The sequence below is a fragment of the Xenopus tropicalis genome, chromosome 1 (genome assembly GCF_000004195.4).
Source record: "Xenopus tropicalis strain Nigerian chromosome 1, UCB_Xtro_10.0, whole genome shotgun sequence".
Classification (NCBI taxonomy): domain Eukaryota; kingdom Metazoa; phylum Chordata; class Amphibia; order Anura; family Pipidae; genus Xenopus; species Xenopus tropicalis.
Genome location: NC_030677.2, coordinates 132,554,589 through 132,581,701, shown reverse-complemented (window position 1 = coordinate 132,581,701; position 27,113 = coordinate 132,554,589). Strand labels below are relative to the sequence as shown.

Below are 27,113 nucleotides of genomic sequence, written 5' to 3'. Positions count from 1 at the left end.
ACAAATAATATTTTTGATATATAACAATACACTTCTAAAAATGTAACTTTTTATTTAAATATTCTTAATATAAAAAATATACAAAGAGTTCAAAATTGTACAAAGTTCATAAATGAAACCAAAAAAACAAATTTGTTCAGTCTTCTGTCCTTCTTAAATCTCGACTAGTAAAAACTCTTTAAAGCGGACCTGTCACCTTAAGAAATAATTCCAAATTGTTTTCTATTGTGGTTTTCAAGCAAAATAAACTTTACTTACACTATATAAATTATTTTAATCTTAGTTTCTTCAGCCTTGGAATTCACAATTGCAGCATGCAGGCAGGGGCCATTTTGTGGACACTGTTATCAAAGCAGGCATTGCATTCTGCCAATATCTTGTTTCTGTGCCAGTATGGAGGGACCTAATGCCCATGTCCATGCACTGGTTACAAAATTACATAGTGAGGAGGGAGGGGGAACGTGAGGGGTGCAGCAACATCTAAGAAGTTCTGAATTGAAAGTGAAAGTAACTGTCTGCCACACCTCTATGCCTAAGGGCATAGAGGCGGGGCAGGCAATATATAACTGACAGCTGGGATTTTTAAATGCTTTTATAATAGGTATGGATGTGGTAATAAAAAAATGATTTTGGGTTTCTTGTTTAATTTGAAAAGGGCTTTTATTATACAGCTTTTTATGTCTGGGTGACAGGTCCACTTTAAACCCAAACAGATCCAATTTTTTCTAAAAAATCAGGTAAAATTCATTCTATAAAAACAGATTTTCACAGTGTTGAAAAAGATTAATACAAAGTTAGGACAAACAACAAGCCCTAATGGTCCACAACACACTGCAATGATGCTAAAAGCACCCAGGCATTTCACACTGCTGCGGCCCTGTCAGGGATAAATGTGGCAATGTAAACCCGTGTGCACCACTGGCTTTACAATTCAAGGATAATGCTTCACCAAAGCAACTACTATAGAAAATGTCATTTATACCAATGAAATGCAAATATGAATATAAAGTGTCTGTGCCTCATAGCCATCTGAATTGTAACATGTGTCTAAATCCTGAATCCATAGCATTAAAAAATAAATAAATAACCCCTAATTTCTACAATTCAGTGTGACTTATCAAAACTGCAGGGCTGGTTTGGCTAAATACTCATAGGGGCTGATTTACTAATCCACGAATTCGAATCTTGAATAGGAAAAAAATCGGATTGGAAACAAACATTTTGCGACTTTTTTTGTATTTTTGGTGATTTTTTTCGTCGCCATCGCGACTTTTTCGTGAATTGTCGCGACTTTTTCGTAGCCGTTACAACTTGCAGCTAAAAGCATTGACTGCTCACTTGGATAAATGCAAACTTGTAATTGGTTACTATTGTTTACTGTACCTGGGCAAAAAAAATGTGCCTTTTACTACTAAATCCATTTGATGACTAGGAAAGCCTTACAGGAGATCCACACCTTCAATAAACTATTAACCAGTGAAGTATTTTATCCAGGGCCTCACTCAAAACCCCCCCCAAGTGTGTAGAACCAACATTTTTGGCTATGCCCCTTGTACAAACTACACAAAATTAACTAGCACTAAAAATTAACTTGTGTTTTTCTGGGACAAAAGGTTGGACTTCATGGATTTGTGCTTTGCATAAGTAACGTAATTGCTTACGTTACTTGGGACATCAGTAACTCCAACTCCTATGGCTCCCTCAATTTTATCAATGTCATGCAAAATCTTACAATTTGCACTTGTTACACGATATAAGTGAAAACTGGAGAGTTATTTTTGTTCAGTTCATTGCCGATATTGCACTGCTGTTACAAGGTATGGATGGGCTTTAGTCCAGGTCATGTGTGTGCAAATGATTCAATCCACTCAAGGCTTTACTGTAGTGCTTTCATACTTAATGCATCACTAGTACTTCTGCACTTACATCTGTGGAGTTGGCAAGGGGTCAGCAACCTCCTTTATTACAGGTATATATGAAGTAAAAGCCTTGCAGAAACTAGCCTGATTAGGACAGGGTCAGGCAACATTTGACACTAAACTTGTTGGGAAACTACAGCAACCAACATCTGGGATAGGAGACAGGATAAAAGGACTCCTATTTTCACAAGCAACGGAGGGCTAAAAACTGCCTATTTCACATAAAGGGGATTATATCACTTAATTTATGTAAAAAAAAGTTGTAGAGCTTGTCTAGAGATGGTCCTTTTTATTTTTGGCCCATGCTGCAGCGCAATGATGTTCTGCAACTCTCAGGCTTGAAATTTCAACTGCATTCTGGTTGTTTGTATCCTAATTGATATGGCAATGGGAAGCAGATCCACTTTACTACGCTGCTCTGTGTGCTTGTACTGAAAACTACACTCTACAACGCCTCACACAGCGGAGCAGAGTCTGCCTAAAAACGTCTGCTTTTGCGTTTTACAGGTGGACACTGTAGTTTTCAGTGCAGGCACACAGAGCAACATAGGAAAGTGCATCCACTTCTTTGAGTCTGATGGAAAAACGCTGAAAGAGGCTGAAAGAAGCAGATATACACTATGTGCCCCATCCATAACGCAATTACACTTTCTGAATTGTAAAAGCTGATTAACTGAACAAAAAAATCCCTGGCTGTTTGCTATGGGTTACTGCCCAGGTGCCAATGTGCCCAATGTTAGTAAATGAGCACACATATCACCGTATACCCTGTCTAGAATATTTTATTTTTCTCATTCTAATAAAATGCAAAAACCTGAAATAATAAAAATATGCCTATTCCTTCTAATAGAAACTTATTTAATGTGAGCCACTGTGCATGCTTTCAGAAGAATTCATTTTCTCCTGTATTTCAGATTCTGATATACTGGCGTTAGAACGGGCCGCAGCCTTTTCATCCCTAGCTGCTATGGACTCTTGACTAGCTTTGTTTGTCCCAGAGGAATGGCTTCTTTTTGAAGATGGCTTTCTCTCCTTTTCACTTGCCGATGCTTTGGACTTCTGACCTAAGCTACTTCTTTGGCTCCTGCTGGAATCTGAGTCAGAACATTCATTTCTAGATCCTTTTTTATCATACAAGTAAGTTTGTGCATTCTCCAGAGCAGGAAGCCTCCCACTGTTCACGTTTGCCTCTCTGGCCTTTAGATCAGGATCAAAACCTTCTTTGCTCTTCTGGCTGGTGGTACAATATTTATCTGCCTCTCGGGAAGAAGGGAGTGTATCAGCAGTCAAAGCATTGGATTCTGATGGGCCTGTATGCTCACCTTTCTTATCTCTGCTTTGTGCCTAGAAAAAATATCAAGAATTAACATAAAATGACAACATGAAACTGAAGCTTTCCCAGCTCCTGGACAAAATCAAGCAAAATGAAATCAGCTTAGCAAAATACAGCTAATTTCTGTCAGTCACTGTAAATCGCTTTAAAAAGTTTTAAACAAAGCCCTTTTTTTGAAAAGGGGGAATAAAGGAACATATAAATTGCTCCATCACTAGCCCCCAATCATTAACTGACTACCCTTCATCCTTTCATTAAAATCTGGGGGTCTTTGTCAGTAAAGTAAGGGTGGTCACTGCAGAAGTTTCTCCTTTGATGGAAGATTTTTTAATGGCTACGATGAAAAAGCCATGTATTTCGGCAGGTATTCTGCATGAATGATTGTTGTGGGCGTCTCTGCCATTTTTATAGAATCTAGATGCATGTTCTAAAAAAGCCAGTCAGTTTCAACAACACACGCCATTCACCTACAGTGCAAGTTTAGATAACGCCTAACTGTGCAAGTGCCTAAATGCACCACAGAAGAATCCCTTGTGAGGACAACCTGTATTAAAAAAAAAGTGCCTGCTTACCTGATGGATAAAGAATGTTTCTTGCTGATCTTGATGTGGCATTGGTGCCTGCTGGGCTATTTTATCAATAGTAGAAGACATCTGAGGATCCCCTGGCAGAGCAAAGTCTGACTGGTCAATGCCTGCAAGGTTAGCAAGCTGCCCCAGGCTGCAGAAGCGATCAGGAATTATTATGGTTCTTTTGCAAAAATTAAATAATAACAAGATAACAAATATCACTATATATTTTTCTATAGGAATGTTTCTGTAGCATATACAAATTGCTTGTTACACACTTTTAAAAGTTCCAAATAAAAACTGAGGATCAAAAATAATTGCTAGGTGTAGTAGACATACTGAAAGCCATATTACCTACATATGGGACCCTAATGTATCAATACAAATACAACTACCAGGTGCAAAAATGTGCACTATAAAGATCACAACAATTGTAAATAAAGAATCCAGAATAAGTTTCAGAATGCAGAGGCACAATGGACCCCTAAACTTTAAATAAGTTATGAACAAGGCATAAAATACAGGAGTCATTTAAGGGGCCCATTCATTAAAGTACAAATTTGGGATACGTTTTTGTTGCGGAAATTCACGCAAACCGTGAAAAATGCGCAGAATTTAACGAAAATATTGTGAACATAACGCAAAGTTCTAAAAATTAGAAAAAACATTAATTCATACTCAATCGTACTTTAATGAATGGGCCCCATAGGGGCTGATTTATCAAAGTCCGAATGGGTACGATTAAAAAAAAAATTGTATTTTTTCTGAAGTTTAGAACTGTTCGTACAGTTAACAATAATATCGTTAAAAAAGTACGACTTTTTCGTGATGGGAAGCTTCCAAAATCATGCATTGAAGTCAGAACGGGTTTCCCGCCGTTTCCGATCGCTCGGATATGAAATTTTCGTAACTTTCGGATCGTACCACGGTATTTTGGTATGACCACGGTACAAATTTTCACGCAATTAATGCACATTAGAAGTTATCGTATTTACTCCAAATTCTTTCTAATCGTACTTTTAAACATCTGAAATTCGGACTTTGATAAATCTTCCCCATAGTGTCTGCAAAATGTTGATCCTGTACAATTGCACACTGTATACATGCCTACATCCCACACAGAACATACCTGTACAAAATGTACTAACACAACCTACTATAGTGAGCAAAGTACAGTATTTTAAATATATAAATACATAATATATATATTTAATAGTTTTAAAGCAAACCTACACCTTTTGTTAATGTTAGACTTCAGTTTAGGTGCAGTTTAAAAGAGCCGGACATGTGCGAGTGTGGAATGCTTATACTAGGTTACAGAACATGCCTGGCGGCAGCAATTGTTTTCCTTCCAATTTCCAATCACATGCAACTTACCCTGCATCTTTTAGAAGATCCAGAAACGCATGGAACTTGCTGAAGGACTTTTCAATGCTGTCAAGGACACCTTCATCCTCCAAGATCACAGAGGTAGCTGTCCTCGAGTGAAGAGACTCAGAAAGAGTATGATTTATTTGCCTTAGTCGAGTGTTTTCAAACTCCAGCTAAAACAAAGATCATAAATATCTTGGAATAGACTAAGAAGGACTGAATAAATATCTTATCAGAAGAATAAAATGTAAAAGAATTATTGCAACCATAAAGTACTGACTTCCATAACAAAATTATAGTTTATATTGCCATTACCAATACTCATGGGGGAAGCAAACAAAAACTGATAAATTAAACACCTACATCTCTAGATTATGGGAATACTAGGGATAGTTTTCTAACACTGGGCAAATCTGCACATGTGCAGTATCTCATAGAAAAGTTAGTAATTGAGACAGCAGTTGAGACAGCAGCAAGGACAGTACCACCAGCCCAGGGAAAAAAACTACCACTCACTATGCCACCATCTTGTTTGACCCCCTAGGGCCAAAAGTTGGATTAGCTCAATATCGGCCACTTAGGAGTATATAATGTATGGCAAGCTTTAGACTTGAGCATACACAGAAGACTTAGTTACAAAGTGCCATTGTGATTGGATTAGTGGAAGAGTATATATGCTGAGGACTTCCCATACCAGTCAGTTGAACTGACGAAGCTGCTCGGATGAGTAGTGAAACGTCTTCAATGATTACTTAACAAGTCCAGTTGCTTTAAATTTATTTATACTAGATACAGAAGACTTAGATTTTCTAATTTTTTTCTACTGCACAAGTGTGAGTCTAAGGGGCCCATTTACTTACTCACGAACCGGCCGAATGCGTCCGATTGCGTTTTTTTCGTAATGATCGGTATTTGGCGATTTTTTCGGAAAATTATCGCAACTTTTTCGTTGCCATTCCGAATGTTGCGCAAAATCTGGCGATTTTTTCGTAGCGTTAAAACTTGTGCGAAAAGTCGCGCCTTTTTCGTAGCCATTCCGAAAGTTGCGCAAAATGTTGCGATTTTTTCTTAGCGTTCGGATTCATTCAAGCTTCAGTATGGTGACTTTTCTTGGGCCAGGTTGGAGCTGCAGGGTGCCATTGAGTCCTATGGGAGGCTTCCAAAATCATGCTAAGTCTGAAAGTTTCGCCCGCCACTTACGAGCACTCAATACGAAAAAGTCGCGACAAGATACGAGCGAATCGTAATGGCTACGAAAAACTCGCGTTTTTTCGCGAAAATCGTATTGGTAACGAAAAAGTCGCGACAATTTCCGAAAAGTCGTAAAGGCGCCGAAAAAATCGCAAAAAATACGAAAAAGGTCGCAAAATGTTCGTTTTCCAATCGGAATTTTTCCAATTCGGATTCGAATTCGTGTCTTAGTAAATCAGCCCCTAAATCTGCACTTAGGATACCTGAGAAAGGCAAGCCAAATTTTGTAACTTTTTTCCCTGGGCTGGTGCATTTTTTTTTTTTTTAATTTACTAGGCATTGGCCAGTAGATTAAGTATAGCAATTTGATTACCTGGAATCAATTATCAATTACTAGTGTTCATGCATACAGTATATTAGCGTCCGGTAAATTCATGCTATCGTGCCTTTAGGACTTCTAATACTTCTTTCAAAAAAGGTATTATTTCTTATGCATATTCATGGCTTCACTGCCCCAGACTTCCCTAGGGGAAGAACAAAATCTGTTTATTAGGTTACTGTACCTCCATTATCCGTTCATCAGCCCGTAATCTTGCTTTTCTTTCGTCATTTAAATTTTTTTGACATATCTGCAATTCAACCTGCCAATATTAAGTATGTAAGTTTGGCACCTTGGTCAGGACATTTCCTAGTCCTCTAGCTGTGCCGGCTCAGCAAAGGCACTGCCCCAGAAAGTAAATCATTAACACTAACATCAGATGTCTTTTAGGGATCCATTATATAGAGCAAAAAATAAATAAATCAAAAACAAATTATAAAACATGTGTGTCCCCTGTGACTATGGGCACAAAGACAATCAACCCAGTTTATTATTGTACTATATAATATTGATATACAAGGCACAGCATTTCTGTGGTGAATGTTCTTTACTGGCACACAGTGAGGTTGCAGTCACTAGGATCGGATCCTATGAATCCATTTCACTCTGCTTTAGCAGAAAAGTTTAATGCCAAGTTATAAATAATTATTTTCATCCATATAATTTCCCTGAAATTACCATTAAACAGTGTGGACAGGCCATTTTATAACTTGAGAGCTGAAGCCGTCAAATTGCGTGTCCTGGCACAGGTAAAATATTATATACAACTGCAGATAGTGCTTCTGACAGTTTGTTAAAAAGGAATAGTCTTTTCTATGCCTTCTGTGTAAAGAAGACAACATGAAAATAAAACTGCTTTTTAAAATGAAAAGTAAAAAATTTAACTTTTTAAATGTCATGCATTAACCAACATTTATGTACTCTATGAAAATAAATACATTCATACAGACTTATTTATAATCATGTAGCCTACCATAACATACATCATGAAAATACATTTATGTAACTGGCCTCATTAGCTGCTTGGTACCTGGAGACATTTGTAATTTTTTACACTCGTTTTTTCACCAGATCCAGGCACGGCATATTCTTGATCAAGGATACTCAAAATATTGTCAGATTTTTCACTTTCTGAAGAGGTTTCACTATCCATAATCACTTTCACTGCAGTATCTGCCTAAGTACAGAAGTTGAATGATTAAACACATTTAAATAGAAAAAAACAGAAATAACTGCATGTACATTAAACATAAAACATTACATTAAACATGTGAATTGGCATTTGCTACAAAAGGTTTAAATCAAGTTGAATTCTATATGGCTTTACGTTCAACACATCTAAAGGATAAAACCTATTATACAAAAAATACTGATGCCATGAAGAAAATATGGATTTTCCCAATTCACTGTTTAATCCTTTTTTTGTGTAGTCACCAAGGTGACCCTAGAAATGTATGGAGCAGGACACAGCTAACTTCCTATTAGGCCCAAACATGGTCAGTCAAGTAACAAGGGGTTTTCCCTTGATGACTAAAAAGAAGAAGGATTTAAATGGGAATAGATTCAAATTGTATTTTCTCTGTTATTCTGTGGAAAAATTGGAAAATCACCATATCTATTCACAACAGGTAGGAACACAAGCCATAATATTATTATCACGTATTTATAAAGCACCAACATATTCTGCAGTGGTCTACAATAAATGGGTATATGCAATGAACAAATCTATTGCTCTCTGAGGCTACAATTTTATTTTTATTATTACTTTTTATTCCTTATCTTTCTATTTAGTCCCTCTTCAATTCATATTCCATTCACACCACTGCCTGGTTGCTAAGGTAAGCAAGGCCCTAACAACCAGCTGCTAAAATTCTAAACTGGAGAGCTGCTAAATAAAAAGCAAAATAACTGAAAAACTACAAAAAAAATAAAAAATGAAAACCAATTGCAAATTGTCCCAAAATATCAATGTCTACATAATACTAAAAGTTAATTTCAAGTGAACAACTCCTTTAAACCCTAAAAGAGAGAAGCTTGCAGACTTTTAGAATAGCCAGGATCCCGATCTATTCCTTTGTGAGCCCAGACAGCTTTATTCACAAATATGGTCTATAAATGATTATTATTTTAATGTTATTTTTTTACTGGCACTTTAATTACTCACATATAAAAAATGCTTAAATAAGCAATTATTGTATCTTAAGAGGACAAAGTCAAAGAATGCTGAAATAAAATCAGGGTAAAGGTAAGTTTCTGCTGACAGGACATTTAAGTTTGGTAGCAGAAGCATAGCTTTTGTAAGTTTGTCTACGTAATGTCAGTATTTATTTGTCCTTTTAACGCACAGTGAAAATTATTTCAGTAAAAAGTATGCAGCTTTCCATTTGTTGCCATTTTTTTATGAACATTAGCAGCAACATGTATGTATGTGTGCAGTCCTGCACCACAACATTCTCACCCTCTCAGTCAGTACAATGTCACACTTTCATAGTGACCCATTCAAAAGAAAAGAATCTTATTAATCCAAAGCATCCTGAGTAAACTGTTTGCACCACACAGTTCAGTGTTATGGGAATTCTATAACATACAAGGTTAATGCCAAAAACACAAAGGAAAAACCTTGCAGGAGAATATCATAATAGTTTAAAATGGCAATACTTTTCACTTTAAGAATTGTCTCTACAGACCAGGACTACCCTCTAGTGGCATAAAACGAGTGATGACTTGATTTCATGTTAAGCTATTAAGATAATGCACCACCTAATTTCGCTTTGGTTATACAATTTAGCTCTATTCAACATTTATGAAAATCTAGAATTTGCCCATAATATAATATTGATTTGATTTTTTTCTATACTATAGATCACCTCTTCTGCTTTCATATATATCTGCAGACAACTCATGGATTGTCATGAATTTATTAAAAATTTATTAAACCTTGCCCACTTTGCTTTTTATAACACCAAATTCTTGATGTTCCTCAGATATTATCAAAGAGTTTGCATGTTCACCCTTTGTCTGCATTTGTTTCCTTCAGGTACTTTGGTTTCCTCCCACACTCCAAACACATACAGGCAGGTTAACTCCTGATAAGACTGACCATAGTGTGTGTGAATGTGACCTAGATTTTAAGAGTCACCTAGGCAAGTAATGTATAGGATGTATAGGATGAACGATCCCTATAAAGTGGAATGTGAAATATGATGGCAGTAGGTAATAACTTTAGGCACATGCTAAAAAATATTTTATTTTGCAATACCCAAAAAAACTTAACACAATATAAACTTTCTGAGCAGTTTTGCAATTTAATTTTCTATTTCTTATTGTATTTGAGATTGACTATTTAGAAATAAAAGTCCTTATTTAGAGAAAGAGCTATGATTCTGTGAATGATGCCCAAAAAAATAATATATTATATAAAGAGATAAGATATTATTATAAATCGGTAGGAATTCAGGGTTTTATCCCTAAACGATTGAAAATCCCAGATGTTATTTATTCTTAACCTAGATAAATTGATTAAATTCCCTCTATACTTCACCCAAACATATTAATACCCCTAAAGTGCTGCCCCACTTATATAAGATATCCTATTTAAAAAAATAGTTTAAATGTACAGGTTGCATAAACATTTATATATGGGCCACAATTGGGGGGGGTGGGGGGGTACAGTTGTCCAGGGCCTGGTATAGCATAGCACAAATTTACAGAATTTCTGTAAAAACATCCTCAACTTGCCTAGAAAAATACATAACTCACAAAGAAGCTCTCATAACTTAAGTATCAAGTACTGACATAGGATAGACAGGTAAGTTGATAATTGAGCCCCACAGCAAGATCATTAGGCCCCTCTGGAAACAAGACATATTTTATATATTGCAGCTGCTCATCAGTCACCTAGTCCATCATGCCACATTAATATGCATTTAAACAGCCATAGAAACATACAATACAATAAAAGTGTATTTAAGACAAAGGGTATGAAGAAAATGGTTGAGGTGTGCTCATGCGGCAATGGGTTGTGTGAAAAGGTTACACACAGAGCACAGGATGAGGTGCAACAGGTGCACAAAAGTAGAAGAGGACAAAAAGATATGCTTATACCACATGGGAAGTATAGGAATTCAAATTCTGTACATGGGGCAAAGGGTACACACATGGCAGAGGAGTGGCACAGGGTTTTACACTGGGGTGCAAGGAAAGCTACTGCCTTCCTTGGCTGTAAAAGAGCCACAGGTGATGTAAGACTTCAGCTACCAATGTAGAATCTTACCATAAATAAACTGCCTTCTCTTTATATAACATACCTTTCCTGGAGAGGCCCATTCTCCTGAAACGTCCCTGGAACAAACATTAAGAACAATGTTACTAAACCTATATTACTTTTATATGTGCATCATCTTGTCATACATGAAAGACGCAAGGCTGTTCATCTTCAATAACAAATAAACCACAGAATCAGGGCTGTGGAGTCGGTAGATAAATTCTCCGACTCCATGGTCACTCAACGTGTTCGTTTATGCACTGCGTGCATTGGGCTTTATTCTTATAGCAGAGAAGTAATAAATTATGACTGTTTGTGAATTGGGACATTTAAACTTGCTTTATTTTTTTTTTTTATTCCCATTTAAGTTTAGTAGAAGTCGGAGTCGGTTAATTTTTTGCCGACTCCGACTCCAGGTACCCAAAATTGCCTCAGACTCCTCGACTCCGACTCCACAGCCCTGCACAGAAGTGTAAGCAACATTTCAAACTAAAACGTTGCATGTTCTCAACAGAAATTTACATTTCACCTTTAATAAATTACTTAATACATTACTTTGATTTGCCAGGGAATTTGCAACACACAGTGCATACTTACTGCTAAACATATAGATGAAATAAGAGCTCTACCTGTGTCTTTTTGCTCTTTCTGCTGTACGCCAAGGCAGAAATCCCTCAGCTCCTGGAGGCCTTGGATCGGGACAGTACAATTCTTTTGAGGAATACTTTCTTCCAATGACCATTGGCTTTTTAGTTGAAAACCCTGTTGAGAAAAAAATCAATAGAAATTTAACTAATCTGCATTACTTAACAGGTACAAAACTATTTGTCATTATAACTGTTATAGCTTAAGTCAGGGGTCCCCAACCTTTTTACCTGTGAGCCACATTCAAATGTAAAAAGAATTGGGGAGCAACACAAGCATGAATAATGTTCCTGGGGTGCCAAATAAGGGCTGTGATTGGCTATTTGGTAGCCCCTATGTGGACTGGCAGCCTATAGGAGACTCTGTTTGGCAGTACAGCTGGTTTTTATGCAACCAAAACTTGCCCCCAAGCCAGGAATTCAAAAATAAGCCCCTGCTTTGAGGCCACTGGGAGCAACATCCAAGGGGTTGGTGAGCAACATGTTGCCCCCGAGCCACTGGTTGGGGATCACTGGCTTAAGTACTAAGTTATGAAAGCTACAATACATAATACAGATGAATCTAACACCAAAACACTGGAAACAAACCAATGCAGCAGATCATTAGAACACATCTCTCTAAAGCTATATGTAGCATGGGACCTGCAAGGCCAAATTGGGCCTACAACAGGGGTCAACAGATCATGCAGCAGGGCATATGGACATGCATCAGACAAGTATTGCATTAACACACCAATGCTGCCCCCAGATGGTGTTTTTTTTTTTTAAACATGTCCTATAGATATTTGCCTGATTTTCAGCCAAATATGAGTCAGCCAGGCCCCTCTGAGGACCCCATGCATGGGCCAATAAGGCTCCTGCCACATGGGGAAGATTATCGGCCTGCATTTCTTCATAGGCCAAGAATCCATTCTTGTGGCAGAAGCAGAAGCATTTTAGCAGCCTTAGTATGTGAGATTTGTATCCTGGGCCAACCTATGTATCAGTATGTTCTTAATTAGTATCCTTCTCTTCCTGAACATTATACACTAAAGTTTTGTGGAGAGATAATAATAATTTGCCAATGAGTGTTCCAGCATGTTTAATATCAAGTCATTACCTTAGCTAAACAATGCTGCCAACTTTTAAAGAATTAAAATTAACCTCTGTGTTTGTTATCTTCTTACCTGTACACCGCCAAATAACTGATGCAAAAGGCATGAGAAAATGAAAAGTTGTCTGAGAATCATAAATTCAGTTCAGGGATTATTTATATCAGTGCTTTTCCACATTGAAGCCCATGAGCCAGATAAAAACCTCCAAGGTATTTCTACTGCCTTTGTGCTCCAAAGACTGATTATAATGATTATAACAATCATGACACTAAGGTGAGTTATTATTATTAACATTTATTTATAAAGCGCCAACATATTCCACAGTGCTGTACAATAACTGGGTTTCATACACTGGACATACAGAGTAACAAATAAAGCAACCAATAACCGATACAAGAGGTCAAGAGGGTCCTTACATGGATTGATAAAATGAATGATGCCTTTTGGAATGAACAAATGCATATATATAAAAAGCTTTCCAGTATGCTTTCTGTGTATTTGGTACATGCATATTGATAACTATATCATATAGAAGGTACCCTGTAAACATATGGTAAACAAGGTAAAAGATCTATTCAGTGCATTACAATAAAGGTCTTAGCCAGTAGACGGCAGTATTTCAAAATGAAAACATATACTGTAATCACCAATCCAGTTTATTATATAGATAGACCACACTGGGTGTTTACCACCCTGCTTAGACTAAAAAACAAGCTAGAAAGAATTTAGTGCTTTGTCTAAATTGTTAAAACTTAACATTTAATAAATATGATTAAAAACATATGTAGTAATAAATATATTCCAATAAATAGATTACCTGTATCATTAAAGTCTTGATACTACAGCTGATTTATCCACAATCAGTTGGTACTTATGAGCTTTTACCATTTGCTCAGTATGCACTAATTGAGAAGTTTTAACCCTTACGTGCCTCTAATAGGCTAATTATCAGATAGAGTCAGTATAGGTTCGGGGGGGGGGGAGCTGGAAATACACTATGGAGCTGGTGCACTTTATGTTTTTCAATTTTTTATTCTGTTTTTATGTATATGAACCCAGGGAAGGATTGTCTAATCCAAAATATGTAACGCTGTAGATTGTTCACTGGATAAAGAACATTTATAGAATAATATATTACAGTGCTGGAAATTAATAGTTCAATAACACCTGGAGTTACCTGGAGTTCTACATTTATCCTTTTTCTGAAACTAAATAGCAAGTTCAAAGGGACTATTTTAATAAACTAATAACACAAAAGAATAAGTCTATAAGCCTTTTTTTTTTTTTTTGAACATTCAGCATTTATATAAATTTTCAGTTATACAAGTACAAGTGGGGGAAGGAAAGAAACAAGGAAAAAGAAAAGAGGGGAAGGGGGAGGCAAAACCATATACTGCATTGTTCAGAGTTAGAGAGTTATATGCATACTGATATCAAGTCACCACATTTTGTTGTTTTCTTGATGTGCAGATTATGTCTTACTGCATTTAAGCATAATCATTCCCTGGCGTTTTGGGCATTTAGCTGTTAATGTGAAAAAAAAAACACATACCAACACGGACAATATTTTTTCCTTTCCGTCCATTCCAGTTGTTTATAGATCTCCATTTTTGCCTTACTTTCCCATTGTCCTTAGAAGACGGAGATGTGTACCATTTGTACTGGAATGAAACAGGAAACAAAATACACTTACTATGAATTTAAACAGGACGGGAGCTCAAAATTATTTGAATGATTAAATACAGGATGCACCTATGTGAAACTGTGAATATAGCAAGCACTATTATAGACCAATATTAAAATACTAAATGTGAAACAGTAGTTATTTCAGAAGCAAAAGAATGTACTTGGAAACACACATTTCCCTTATCCTGTTTTGACAGATCAATAAGATAGTACTGATTTAACTGTTTAAAAGAACATGAATTTCTTAACAGTATACATAAAAGCTAGATATTTTTTTATAAGTACTGTACTTAAAGGTACCGTATATACTCGAGTATAAGCCGGTAGCAATCACTATGTGGAACTTTAGTTCGTATTTGTTTTCAGGCCACCTGTAACTTGCATACCTGCAAATTGGAACCCAGATAGATTTGTGAATCATGACAAACTGCATGCCGGTGTGTGCGTTGCTCGAGTGTGTGCGATGGCATGCGCACGCACGTCCACGGGGGGGGGGGCGCAGCAGCAGCGCATGCCATCGCAAACACTCGAGCAAAATCTGAATACCAAGTACTCTGTCCAACTGGATCCTGCCAGTAAACATACTTTGTAAGTACCTCCCAAACCATACCTGTAAGACCAATGCTTTCTTCTTGTTCAAACCATCTTTTACCATATTGTTTTTAAATTTTACTATTTTAGCAAAATTGCACTTTATATGGTTCACATAACGTTCACATAATATACAATGTTGCACGAGTATTTATAGATGTGGGGGCAATTTTATACACATGTATCCTGTTTAATATCGTTGCAGTTTTAACTAGATTGGGGTATTGAATATGTGCAACAGATTTATTATGAAGTATGAATGCACTTTTACTTTGTTGAAAAAACTAAACATTTATTTAATGAAAAAAATCCATTATACACCTCTGATGGCAGGTACCACTTCCCCATCCCCTAAGTCACAACATCATGCAACCTCTGCCTCACCTTTTTTCATTGTAAAATGATAGATTTCAAGTCTCTCTGCTCCCAAAAATCTGTACACCACCAACTATGAAAAGCGGAGGGGACTTGAAGTTCAAGAATCTATCACGTCAAAATGAAACAAGGCGAGAGGGGATGCATGATTCTGTGAGCCTAAGACAGTTGAGAAATGGTTTGTGAAAGTGCCATAATTTCTCTTTGACCTGTGGAATCAGGTATGTCTGTGTAAAAAAAATATATTTATTTTCATGCACCTTTTCTACATAAGCCCAACTGAATGAGTTTTTTGACTGAATGTCAAAAAAGGAGGCAATATCTCATTGATGTAAGCAAGAGCTTTAATTGACCAGAGCTTGTAAAGGTTTTGCTTCAATATTATCTAGTTAAGTTGGAGTTTTAAAGCAGATTAAACAAAACATTTTTGCTACATGCATGACACCGAAGTTTTTGTTTTCTACAATTAAAGACCTTTACATGTGTGGGTGCAAAAGTGGTGAAGCCATTTTATGAGAACCTACTATTCAAATATCCTGCCTTTACAAAGAAACAGACATATACTAGTGCCAAAGGTTTTCCAGTAACATAATAGTTCATTATGCATACTTAATACAAAAAAATTATTGTGATCAAAGATTTTGCAACCAAATGAAATAATTACAGTAATTGGTAAGGCATACCTCTGAATTGGTATCATGTGCATTCATTAACACTCTCTCAATAATGGTCTTCAGTAAGGAACGGTCTAAAGAAACAGAACAAAGAATAACAAGCATTAAAAACATCAGTTAGATTATATTCTGCATATGTGATGCTAATCATAACACCATCTGTTTAATGTGTCTTGTAATGGGATCCTCAGCATCTGTAGACAGCAATATCTGGGGCCCATAGAAGTATGTTCAACAGGAAAAATACCCCCTTTCTGACATAAGCTTATTAGTTGGGCTTATGTTAAAAAAAAAAGTGCATAAACATGATCTAAACTACCAAAAATATATAGATTTTGATTTTGATAAACAAAACACAATTGGCTCATCTACAAGCTCCCAATCTTCTGATACAGGCAAAGCTAATCAATAAAAAGCAGTATATCCACTTTTGCACAAAAAAAAAAACAACCTTTTTTGTTGTGTGCAGATAGGTAACCATAACCCCCATGTGATGACTATTAAAGGAGTGCAACAAATGAAACAACTGTTTAACGTCTGGTGTGCTCCTTTCTGGTGTCCTGTATGTCTGGTAACTTCTGCATATACATTTGTATATGTATTTGGTCCGATGTTGATCAAGCAGGTTTAAAAATCACACTGGGCAAGGAAAGCATCAGTTTGTTGATCACCCACCTCAAGGTCATCACCAAATGAGCATATCCTTTAGAATATGACCACCTTTATTCTAAGCTTACACTGAATTATAAATACAATTTTTAAACATACAGCATATCTTTAATCATTGGTACCTATTAGCGGGTTTCTTCTGATGTCCAGTATTATCAGTGTTGTATTTGTTTGAAATGCGTTAAGAAATGCTTGTGCACCTTCATTGGAAATACCACACTGGCGCAAATCTAGTGCTGTAGTGAAAAAGAAACAAACAAAAAAAAAACATCTAGTGTAAGGCTTACACTTTATGGAAAATGTAGCTTGCCAACAATGCAATATATGTAACAGGTTACAATAAACAGTATATGAGGGCCTAAGCAAGAATTCATATGTATAATTAGGGCTTTAAAGGACATGTCAACTTTAAAAGAAAACATAATTGTAAGCAACTATCAAATATGAATTTATTAAAGGAGAAGGAAAGGCTAATAAAGAGTTAATCTCAAGATGCAGGCATACATTCAGTTCTCTCAACAGTGCCCTTAAATCTCCATTTCTCCAGTTCAGATGATCAGAAGCCTCCTGCACCAACACCAAGGTGTACATGCGCAGTTTATAAGACTATGAGGAAGCTTCCTGCTGATTGGCTCAGACCACACATTCCTAAGGGGGGTGGGAGTTCTTAGCATTCTTGAGGGTGGAGGGAGCAGGAGAGGGTAGAGAGGAGAGAGCTGACTGTCCCTGGAAAACTAAGAGACAACAAATCCTCTTTCTTATGACTGTATTTACATAGACCTTTCTGATAAAGCTTACTTAGTTTTTACCTTTCCTTCTCCTTTAAAAATGTTTAGTGCTTTAAAAGTTATTTGTAAAAGTATTTGCTATTGAAAGCAGCATTTGCTTAACTTCTGGGTATGACTTTTTAAATAATGTTGCAAAAGCCAGAATCCTCCAGTAAGACAGGTCTGTCGGTCTACTGGCTTGTGTTAAATTGTTTTTAAAAATCAGAGCCACAAACCTATCATTATCTCTATAATACCCCTGTCAGATGCCCATGGTGTGGTAACCTTGGAGCATGATTTGATGTCCCCATATCCACTTCTGGTCCCAAATAATTGACTTTCTAGCAAACAATCTAGATTTCCCTAGACTATTAACACCCATCACTTTTAAAAGTCCTGGAAGCTGCAATATTGTCGCGACTTTTCCGTATTGAGCGCTCGTAAACAGCGGGCAAACCTTTCAGACTTTGCATGATTTTGGAAGCCTCCCATAGGACTCAATGGCACTCTGCAGCTCCAACCTGGCCCAAGGAAAGTCACGATACTGAAGCTTGAATGAATCTTCGTACTCGGCGCAACGGCTACGAAAAAGTCGCGACAATTCGCACAAGTCGTAATGCTACGAAAAAGTCGCGACAATTTACGAAAAAGTCGTAACGGCTACGACAATTTATGAAAAAATCGCAAAATACCGATCATTATGAAAAAAACGCATTCGGAAGCTTTTCGGACGTTCGTGGATTAGTAAATGTGCCCCTATGAGTCAGCTTCCTGCTCATTGGCTCTGATCCACATTCCTAAGGGGGGAGTGAGTTCTCAGCATTCTTGAGGGAGGGGGGAGCAGCAGAGAGGAGAGAGCTGAAAGCTGTGTGTTACTGGCAGAGGAAAACAGACACAACTAATCTTTTTACAGAGAAGTCAGTGCAGCATTTCTGTGAGTGCTTATAGCAGCATTTACACAGACCTTTCTGATAAAGCTTACTTAGTTTTTAACTTTCTTTCTCCTTTAATGAGTCTGGGAACCCTAGTGTAATACATTTTCAGAGGCACTTCAATAAATGGACACCTGAAAATTATTTCTTCACACCCCGACTTTATAAATCTTTAAGGACAAGGGTACTCCCAGCCTCTGAACCTCCAAAAGATCCCCTGAAATGATGGAGGTGACTCAGTTGTTGTTAAATGTGTAAATCTGGCTCCTCTATACAGTGTCTCTGATAACTAACTGCCAACTAGGAAATGTCACTCTGTAAACTTTGTGTTGTTTCTAAAATAGAACTTACCTTTAAAACCAAGGCAAAGAATGGGAAAAGGACAAACCCTGTAACATTATATACAAATAATGTAAAAACCATTACATATTTGTAATTAATGTATATTGCAAAGTTGCTTAGAATTATAATAAAATAGCTTAGAATTATGTTTTGGTTTTTTTTTTTATAAGGGAAGTTTAATTTTTTTGGACATGTCCTTTGCTGCCCCCTAGAAGTGCACATGAATAATAGAAAAAAAAAATCTGACCAAGCAGGGTGCCGATATTAGAGAGTGTTTAGATTGACTGTGACTAAAGCATTACAGTACACTATAATAGTAATAATATACATGCTCCTACTACATATTTTGAAACTGCATTTGAAAATTATGTATACCTTTTAACCAGAGGTCCTCGCCTATCACTTCTGCCAAGGCAATGGCTCCACGGTCACCCACAAGGGTATTGCTGTTAAGAGTGACACGCCTTAAACCAGCCATGCAGTCAAGATCAGGCCTTCTGTATCTCAGGCTTTCAGCCCAGGCTTCACTGTGCCTTCTGGTAGCCTGATGCTATGAAGATACAATTACACATTCACCTGTCATTTTCTGCATGACATCTTTGATGTAAAATAGCAGCACATGAACTTGTAACATGATTAAATTATATCCACAGTAAGTTTTGCAAAACATTCTTTCCTGGTGTTGGGATGCTGTTCTTTCCCTGGCTATCAAAAAAACTCGATAAGCAAATTAAGAAAATATAAAAATTCCTTCAGCTTGCCAAAATTTACTTGAGTAGGTCAAGAATAGCACAAATAAATTGGTACGAAAGTAAAAAACAAAACAAAAAAAAAAAGTACAATAAGAGGAGTGATGCCAGCATTATAAAAAACAGCAATAGGCCCAAGAGCATTACTCGTTTCCCACTTGTTGTATGTTATATAGCAGACTCTGCATTATAGAAAATATACAATTTTATGACATAAATTAACTTAGTTTTCCCCCTTTTTGTCTTCCCAGTATCACTTAGGTCACCAGTATCAACTCTCTCAATCAGTGTCTTATAGGCCTATACTTAGGGAACCCAAATTAAGTTATGTACTTTTCTTTGCAGCCCAAAATTGTTTTGCTAGCATTTTAATTGCTTTCTACAGTAGAAGAAATTTCACATGATTAAAAGGGGTCAAGGAGACCTACCATAAACAGAATATAGACTCATTTTTAATTCTTTACCCATAGGTTAAGAATGCCTGCTCTAAGCTGTTAAAAGTTGATAAATTAGTTGCAGGTATTTTCAGTAGCAGCAGCAGCACCTTTAGCCCCTACCAAGCATGCTCCTTGGTTTGATGCTTAACAAGTAAGAGTTGCAATGGAGAACATTTTTCTTTAGGCATCAATGATAGCTTATTTGTCTGACCACAGGAGTATATTTTGAGTACTATTCAAACAATGTAAAATGATTTAGTATCAAAAGTGGTATAAAATAAAGAGGTGCATGCTCTTTTATGCCCCCCAATTGCTGTATTATATTACTACTTCAGACTTTGTGTAATCCATTAAGAGAGAACTAAAGTCTTAGAAAAATGGTAATATTTTTGGAGGGCCCTCCCCCATACAAACCACACCAATTTTCCCCCTAAAATCTACTCAGTTTTCCCTACCTGTTGAGAACAAGCAGAACAGTGCAATGGGGCTGAATTGCACCACATCTGTGTCTGCAATCACTTATGAGAAAAGATTCAGCAGTGTAAGAAAATATCCTTTAACCCCACTATGCTACTTTGCTTCCTTTCATAAGATAAGGAAATTAGGGCAGATTTGTGGGGACAAACTGATGTGGTTTTGGTGGGGGAAGGGAGAGCTTTCAAAAATACTATTCAGGCTTTAGTTCTCATGTACAGAGCATGATAAATAGGCCCCTTTGGAAGGCCTCCTGCATTAATTCCACCTGCAATTAAATCTCACATGAAATATCATGCATCAGTACTACTCATTCTCAGCTATTAAACCAGACCAGTACTTTCCAGAGTATCACAGGCCATATAAATGCACTGCAGACCATTTACCTTGATGATACTTGCTATGTGTTCTGCTCCTCGCCATGTCAGATTGCACCCTGTGAAATTTACTGTCTTGATTGTAGGTGAATTCTTTACACTTTGACAAATAACTGAAAACGCAAAAAAACCTTTGTTTCACTGTTTCACATAGAGTCAATTTTAATATTTAAATGCTTTAATATACTTAGGGTATAAAAGATCCAAATTATATAAAAAAAAACCAATATTGAAAACCCCAGGTCCCAAGCATTCTAGACATTGGTTCCAATACCAGATTGAAACACAGAAAATGTTAAAAGGCAAGAATATACAAAAATGCCCTTAAAAAACAAAATCATGTGCTTTTAGCAAAAATTTCCTGTTTTTGGCACAGTATCTGGCTTTATGGCTTATTCTTTATAGGAATATAAAAAGATGCTGGGTGCTTCTATAAGAAGCAGTGAAAATATCAGTTGCATGCATCATGAATTCCTCTTGTCTGCTCATTAAGTCATATCCTGCAGCTTGTGGAGACCACTGTAAAAGGCTTTACACATTCAGAAATACAGTTAATTTATCCTGTTGAGATTTCCATGGAAACGGAGGAAACAGAGAAAAGGAAATACACAAAATAAAGCATCAGCGGGAACAGTTCTACCAAACAAAAACTAATTGAGAAAGAAATGATGTGAGTAGATGCTGATCACCTATAGAAGAGATATTTTATCTGACACTTTATACACAAAGAATTATAATAATTCCACAAGGGGCTACATTTATGTCTCTTTTTAGTAACATTACCAGCATACAACCCCCACCCTTTACCCTTTGTTGAGATTGTTTTGTTAGCAGGAGTCCATTATGTAGGGGGGACTATCTGTGCACTGGAAATCAAATTTGCAAGAACCAAAAATGACATAAGCAAGAAGTATATTTAGCACAAGATGTTTTCATTGAACTCATGTTAAACAAGAGGGTATACTGACCCTTTAAAAGGGTGTCATTTTTATATAAGAGCATGGGTTAATGTGCTTTTTGCAGATTCAAGTGAAACCCCAATGGCAAAAAGTAAAACTTCAGCGATGAAAAATTATTTCATTCTCATAAATACATACAATAACCAACTTGAAGGAAAACTTACTTTCCAGTCCTTCATCTCCACAGGAGCAATATGCCAAAGACAGGCTTTCCACAGATGAGGATGCAGCCAAACCCTTAAAAAAATGCATACGGTCAGCATAGAATTCCAAGGCCTGGCCTGAGGACAAACTCCATTGATATATGATAATCTCCACTGACATCATCATCATCCTTGTGCATTAACATTTGCAAATATGTTGTTTTTATGTATATAATTAGCTAAATATGTAATTTGGCAGGGGTGCCCAAACTTTTCCACTCAGCTATAAGTATAATGTTTTTGATTTATATTTTTATTTGGGTTTTATTATGTAGTCGTAGGATTTGTGTGAAAAAAATTTTTTAGGGCATATTTATGCAGAAGAATTAAAAATACAAAGAGTTCACAGAATTTCAAGCACCACTGTAAACGTATCTCTATGCAAAAATGTGAATCTGATAGAATCTGAAGATGATATAATATATCATAGAGATACTACAAATTTACAGTTATAAATCTGTAGTAATATGCCAAATCAAATGGACTTGCTGTGTTTTCTTCAAGATGGATGACTGGCTTTCATAATTCATTGCTAAAGGTCTTGCTCTACTAAACAAATCAAGAAGCTAGCTTTAATACATTAATAAGCATGCAAATATGTAGAAAAGAAGGCTTCTAAAACAATGTGCCATGTTCTCATATACAATAATTATTATAATATCTCAATAACCCCCTCATTCATCCTACATCATTAGTAACACAATCACATATTTACTCCTTACCTTTGCTAAAATTCTTAAATCTCTCTCTCGTAGAGGCAGTCCATGGAGCTCTAACTCTTTTAAAGAGCCTGATACACTCAAGCAGCTTGTAATTGCTTTGCATACTTGAAAAGTCATGTCCTTTGATCGGATGGGGGGGATGCGCCTTTTGAAATATATTCCATACTTCTCAGCACCTGACATATCAAAATGCACTGTTAAAAAGTCACTTGTCCTTAAATAACATCCATATCATCTAAGTCTACTCCTATGTATATAGACTAGGAATACTAAATAATCAGCAGGGGTATTGTGCATTTCACTGTACAAAATATTTACTAGACAGGGCCATACTCATAGAGAAGATAAATGAAATAAATTTTGCTTCCACCACAGTATAGCAAATTTTTTGTGCATGTGTTTTTTCACAATGGTGAAAGTAAAACAATAAGCCTGACACATTAAAATACATAAATTTTAGTCACTTATAAATACCTCTCATAGTTATTATTACATACCAAATTCCCCAAGTCCAGGCTGGTGACAACTTTTTATTGACACATTTAGCAAACTCTTATTTATTTTCAGAGAATTTAGAATAGGCAGCCAGTCAGAGAGTTTTATCCGATCTGCATTGAAGCTAAGACTGCCATGTCGGATGTTTGCTTTTACAGCTGGAATTGGAACAGAATCCTGAAGTGCACACAGATATTCATAGTGTGAAAGGAAATCCATGGAACCCTGATGGCGTATACGGACTGAGTCAATCATCTTTCAAGAATACACAAATTCTTTTAGGTGCTGAAAAAATAATAAAAAGGTATTTTGATCAGTTTTTATCCCCCCAACTATAGAAAGGGTGGGACATGGGAAAAAATGTCTCCTAGAATGCAGTTAAGAAATTTTAAATTTTAAAGGAGAAGGAAAGGCTAAGTCACTTGGGGGTGCCAAAATGTTAGGCACCCACAAGTGACTTTAATCAGACTTTTGCAGCTAGTGTCTCCTCTTTCTTTGCACGCTTCCGGCCCAGGGATTCCGAAGACAGAAGGAAGCAGCTACCCCGGGCTGGTGCGGTTTTCTCCTAACAGGGGCACCAGCCCGGGGTAAAAGGTAAGTGATTAAAGTCACTTGGGGGTGCCTAACATTTTGGCAGCACCAAGTGACTTAGCCTTTCCTTCTCCTTTAAAAGGGGGCATTTGTAATAGTTAGATGCACAAAATGTCTTAATGTCATATATTTGCTGAAAATGGGTGACTGCATGAATTTTGTAGTCATGTCCTCATTGCATCCCCACCTAATGGTTTTTAATTCAGTTGTGAGCACAACTTAACCCTTTTTTTGCTCTGGACTGGCGAACTGGTGTCTCTCTGGGGATACTGTGCATATTTCACTGTATTACAAGTATTGTAGATTAATAGTACGGGTATGGGATCTGTTATCCAGAATGCTCAGGACCTGGTGTCTTCCGGATAAGAGATCTTTCTCTAGTTTGGATCTCCATGCTTTAAGTTTACTAAAAAATCATTTAAACATTAAATAAACCCAATAGGATTGTTTCCATCCAATAAAGGTTAATTATATCTAAGTTTGGATTAAGTACTGTTTTATTATTACAGAGAAAAAGAAATAATTTCTAAAAATTAGAATCACTTGTTTAAAGTGGACCTGTCACCCAGACATGAAAATCTGTATAATAAAAGTCCTGTTCAAATTAAACATGAAACCCAAATTCATTTTTATATTAACACATCCAAACCCATTATAAAGGCATTTAAAAATCACAGCTGTCAATCATATATTGCTTGCCCCGCCTCTATGCCTTAGGCATAGAGGCGGGGCAGACAGTAACTTTAGCTTTCCATTCAGCACTTCCTAGATGTCACTGCACATCTCACTTCTCCCCTCCCTCCTCCTTATCTAACTGTGTAGCCAGTGCATGGGCCTGGGCATCAGGTCCCCCATTCTATCACATAAAGAAGATTTTGGCATGATACAAAGCTTGTCTTCATAACAGTGCCCACAAAATGGCAGCTGCCTGCTTGCTTTGATTGAGTAATTCCAAGACGAAAGGAAACAAGATTTATATTATTTATATAGAGTAAGTAAAGTTTATTTTGCTCAACTAACAATATAGAAAATAATTTGGAGTTATTTCTTAGGGTGACAGGTCCGCTTTAAAATGGAGTCTATGGGAGATGGCCTTTCCATAACTCGGAACTTTCTGGATATCGGGTTTCCAGATAACGGATCCTATACATGTTTCAAGTTCAAGTTTCAATGTTTATTGTCATATACAAATAACAATGAAGCATCATTACTGTAATGTAATTTTTTTGACCCGTGTTCCTCCCAACTTTACATAGACAAAAAAAAAAAAGAAAAATACAAATATTAAATATAATAAAAGTGTGCAATAAAGGTACAAGTATTTACAATAATAAAATGCAATGCAATATTTGAAATTGTGCAGTGAGGATTTAATATATATACATATTAAATTAAATATATACATGTATATATATTTAATATATATACATATTTAAATACATGTAATAGAATTTGATGCTCTGAATTTCCTACATAGCTGGCATGATATGCGCAAACCAGCTGCACCGCATTTCTATTCCGTGCATAGCATGGATTGTACAACAGGTCTGTATGTTCTATGCATTCCACTGTATTCCTAGTCTGAATGTTAAAAGTAGACATAAGTTTCTTTGCACTACATTGACCACCTGCTTGGGGTATTATGTACAAAGACCAATGCTCTGTACTTATAGTAAGTGTGAAGTTATTATTTGCACAAACGCCCTATGCATTGCATCAGTGGTCCGGTTGGGTTATATTTGAAAAAGGTGACATATTGTATTAAAAAAAAAAAAAATGAATGAGTTGGTGTATTATACTATTTTTAAATTTAGGAGGAACGTGCTTAAAAAAAATTGTGTTCCATTTCCTGATGGCTTCTTTTCCAGGCAGACAGAGGAGCCAGTGGCACTTGGTACACTGCACTGTAGGATGGGAACGTGATAGGGAACTGCAGTCTGTCTTTGCTTGTGTAACTGCAGGGCTGTGATTGGCCATCCCCAAACTATTACAACATGCTCACCCCTCATTTGAAACACAGACAGGTCACTATCAGATCTCGGGGGAGTGCCAATACAGGGGCAATTGATATGATTGATAATGATCATTTTTATCCCATATTGAAAGAGGTTACATATATTATTAAATTATTGCCTACAAGTCTGAGGAGGGGATTCACTTCAGCTATATGTCTCCTTTAAATTACAAAATGGAAAGCCTGGAGAGAAAACAAACAAAACACCAAGGTGGTATCGTTAAGGAAAATTTTGATTTTATTCATGAACTTTTGCAAATTTTGTCATGCATTCAGCAGGTCAGTCAAAATACCAGAAACCAGATTCTCTTGGGCAAATATGAATTTCAACACAAGCCTTTATTGTGGGGAAGTTCTAGCAGGTTTAGCACTGCAGAATGGATTATATGCTATTAATATTCCTATTTGAAAAGTTAATGAGTAAAACCAACTACCAACAATACTACCCCAGAGTATTGGTTATTTTCCCCAGAGTTTCTTATGTGTAATGTTATGCCATGCCAGCTCTTGCTTGGGTGGAGGATATATTCTAACACCTGGTTATTTTCTTTTACATTATTTACTCATGGAAGTCCATGGCTGCTTCCGCAAGTTACAGACGTGACTGCTGGAGTTTAGCCACAGAAGAATAACAAATAATAATAATAATAATACACAAGCATGTGCTTGCCGGCGAACGACTATAATAACAGAGGCAGAATGATAATAAAACACTGGAAAGGTTAAACAGAAAGCAGAAAGGAGTTAGTAGCATGAAGGTCAGGCTGCTGGCCGCGCTATACCATCAGGCCTGCTCTATATTACCTGGCGGACTCACGGGAGTAAGCATGCAGCTTTCGTAGTAATCAGCTTCCCGCAACAACAATCGTACTGTGCCATCTGCTTCCCTATGCCTACTCTGCAGGCTGAGCGTGGGGCCGTTTCCTTGGTTTCCTAACCGCCTTCCATTTCCCCGCCCTTTCCGAGTGCCCGGCTTCCTGCTCCCCTCCTACTGACCTCTTCAGTCAGAGATGGTTCCTTCCCTTCCAACCCATCTTAGTCTCCTCGGCTCGACCTTTTCCAAGTGCCGCCCCTCTCATTTCCCACCGCTGGGATCAAGAATACTGCTGCTTCATATCAGTGATTTGATGTTCTCCTGTGCTTACTCGTTATGTCGGCTTGTCTCTTACAAGTTATAAGTTACTTTCGCAAAGTCAGGGCCGCCATCAGGAAACATGGGGCCCTAACAATAAAATGTTTTGCCTCCCCATTGACCCCTCCCCAGTGACCCCTCCCATCACTTCAAAGGACCC

The 27,113-nt window shown here is 36.9% G+C and overlaps 1 protein-coding gene across 6 annotated transcripts; it reads right to left on the bottom strand.

Annotated features, from left to right (window-relative positions):
* Window positions 1-37: 37 nt before the first annotated feature.
* On the bottom strand, window positions 38-27,070 carry cep78 (centrosomal protein 78kDa). 6 transcript variants are annotated; one of them, XM_031895600.1, is made up of 16 exons: window positions 26,626-27,070; window positions 23,219-23,501; window positions 22,722-22,897; window positions 21,961-22,033; window positions 20,847-20,950; window positions 19,176-19,350; window positions 16,882-16,995; window positions 16,100-16,164; window positions 14,317-14,425; window positions 11,656-11,788; window positions 11,070-11,103; window positions 7,793-7,939; window positions 6,947-7,024; window positions 5,199-5,365; window positions 3,825-4,002; window positions 1,305-3,263 (listed from the first exon to the last, which is right to left on the bottom strand). In XM_031895600.1, the coding sequence occupies exons 2-16, from the start codon at window positions 23,469-23,471 to the stop codon at window positions 2,778-2,780; spliced, it is 2,292 nt and encodes a 763-aa protein (XP_031751460.1). In that variant the 5' UTR covers window positions 23,472-23,501; window positions 26,626-27,070; the 3' UTR covers window positions 1,305-2,777.
* Between the last annotated feature and the right edge of the window lie 43 nt (window positions 27,071-27,113).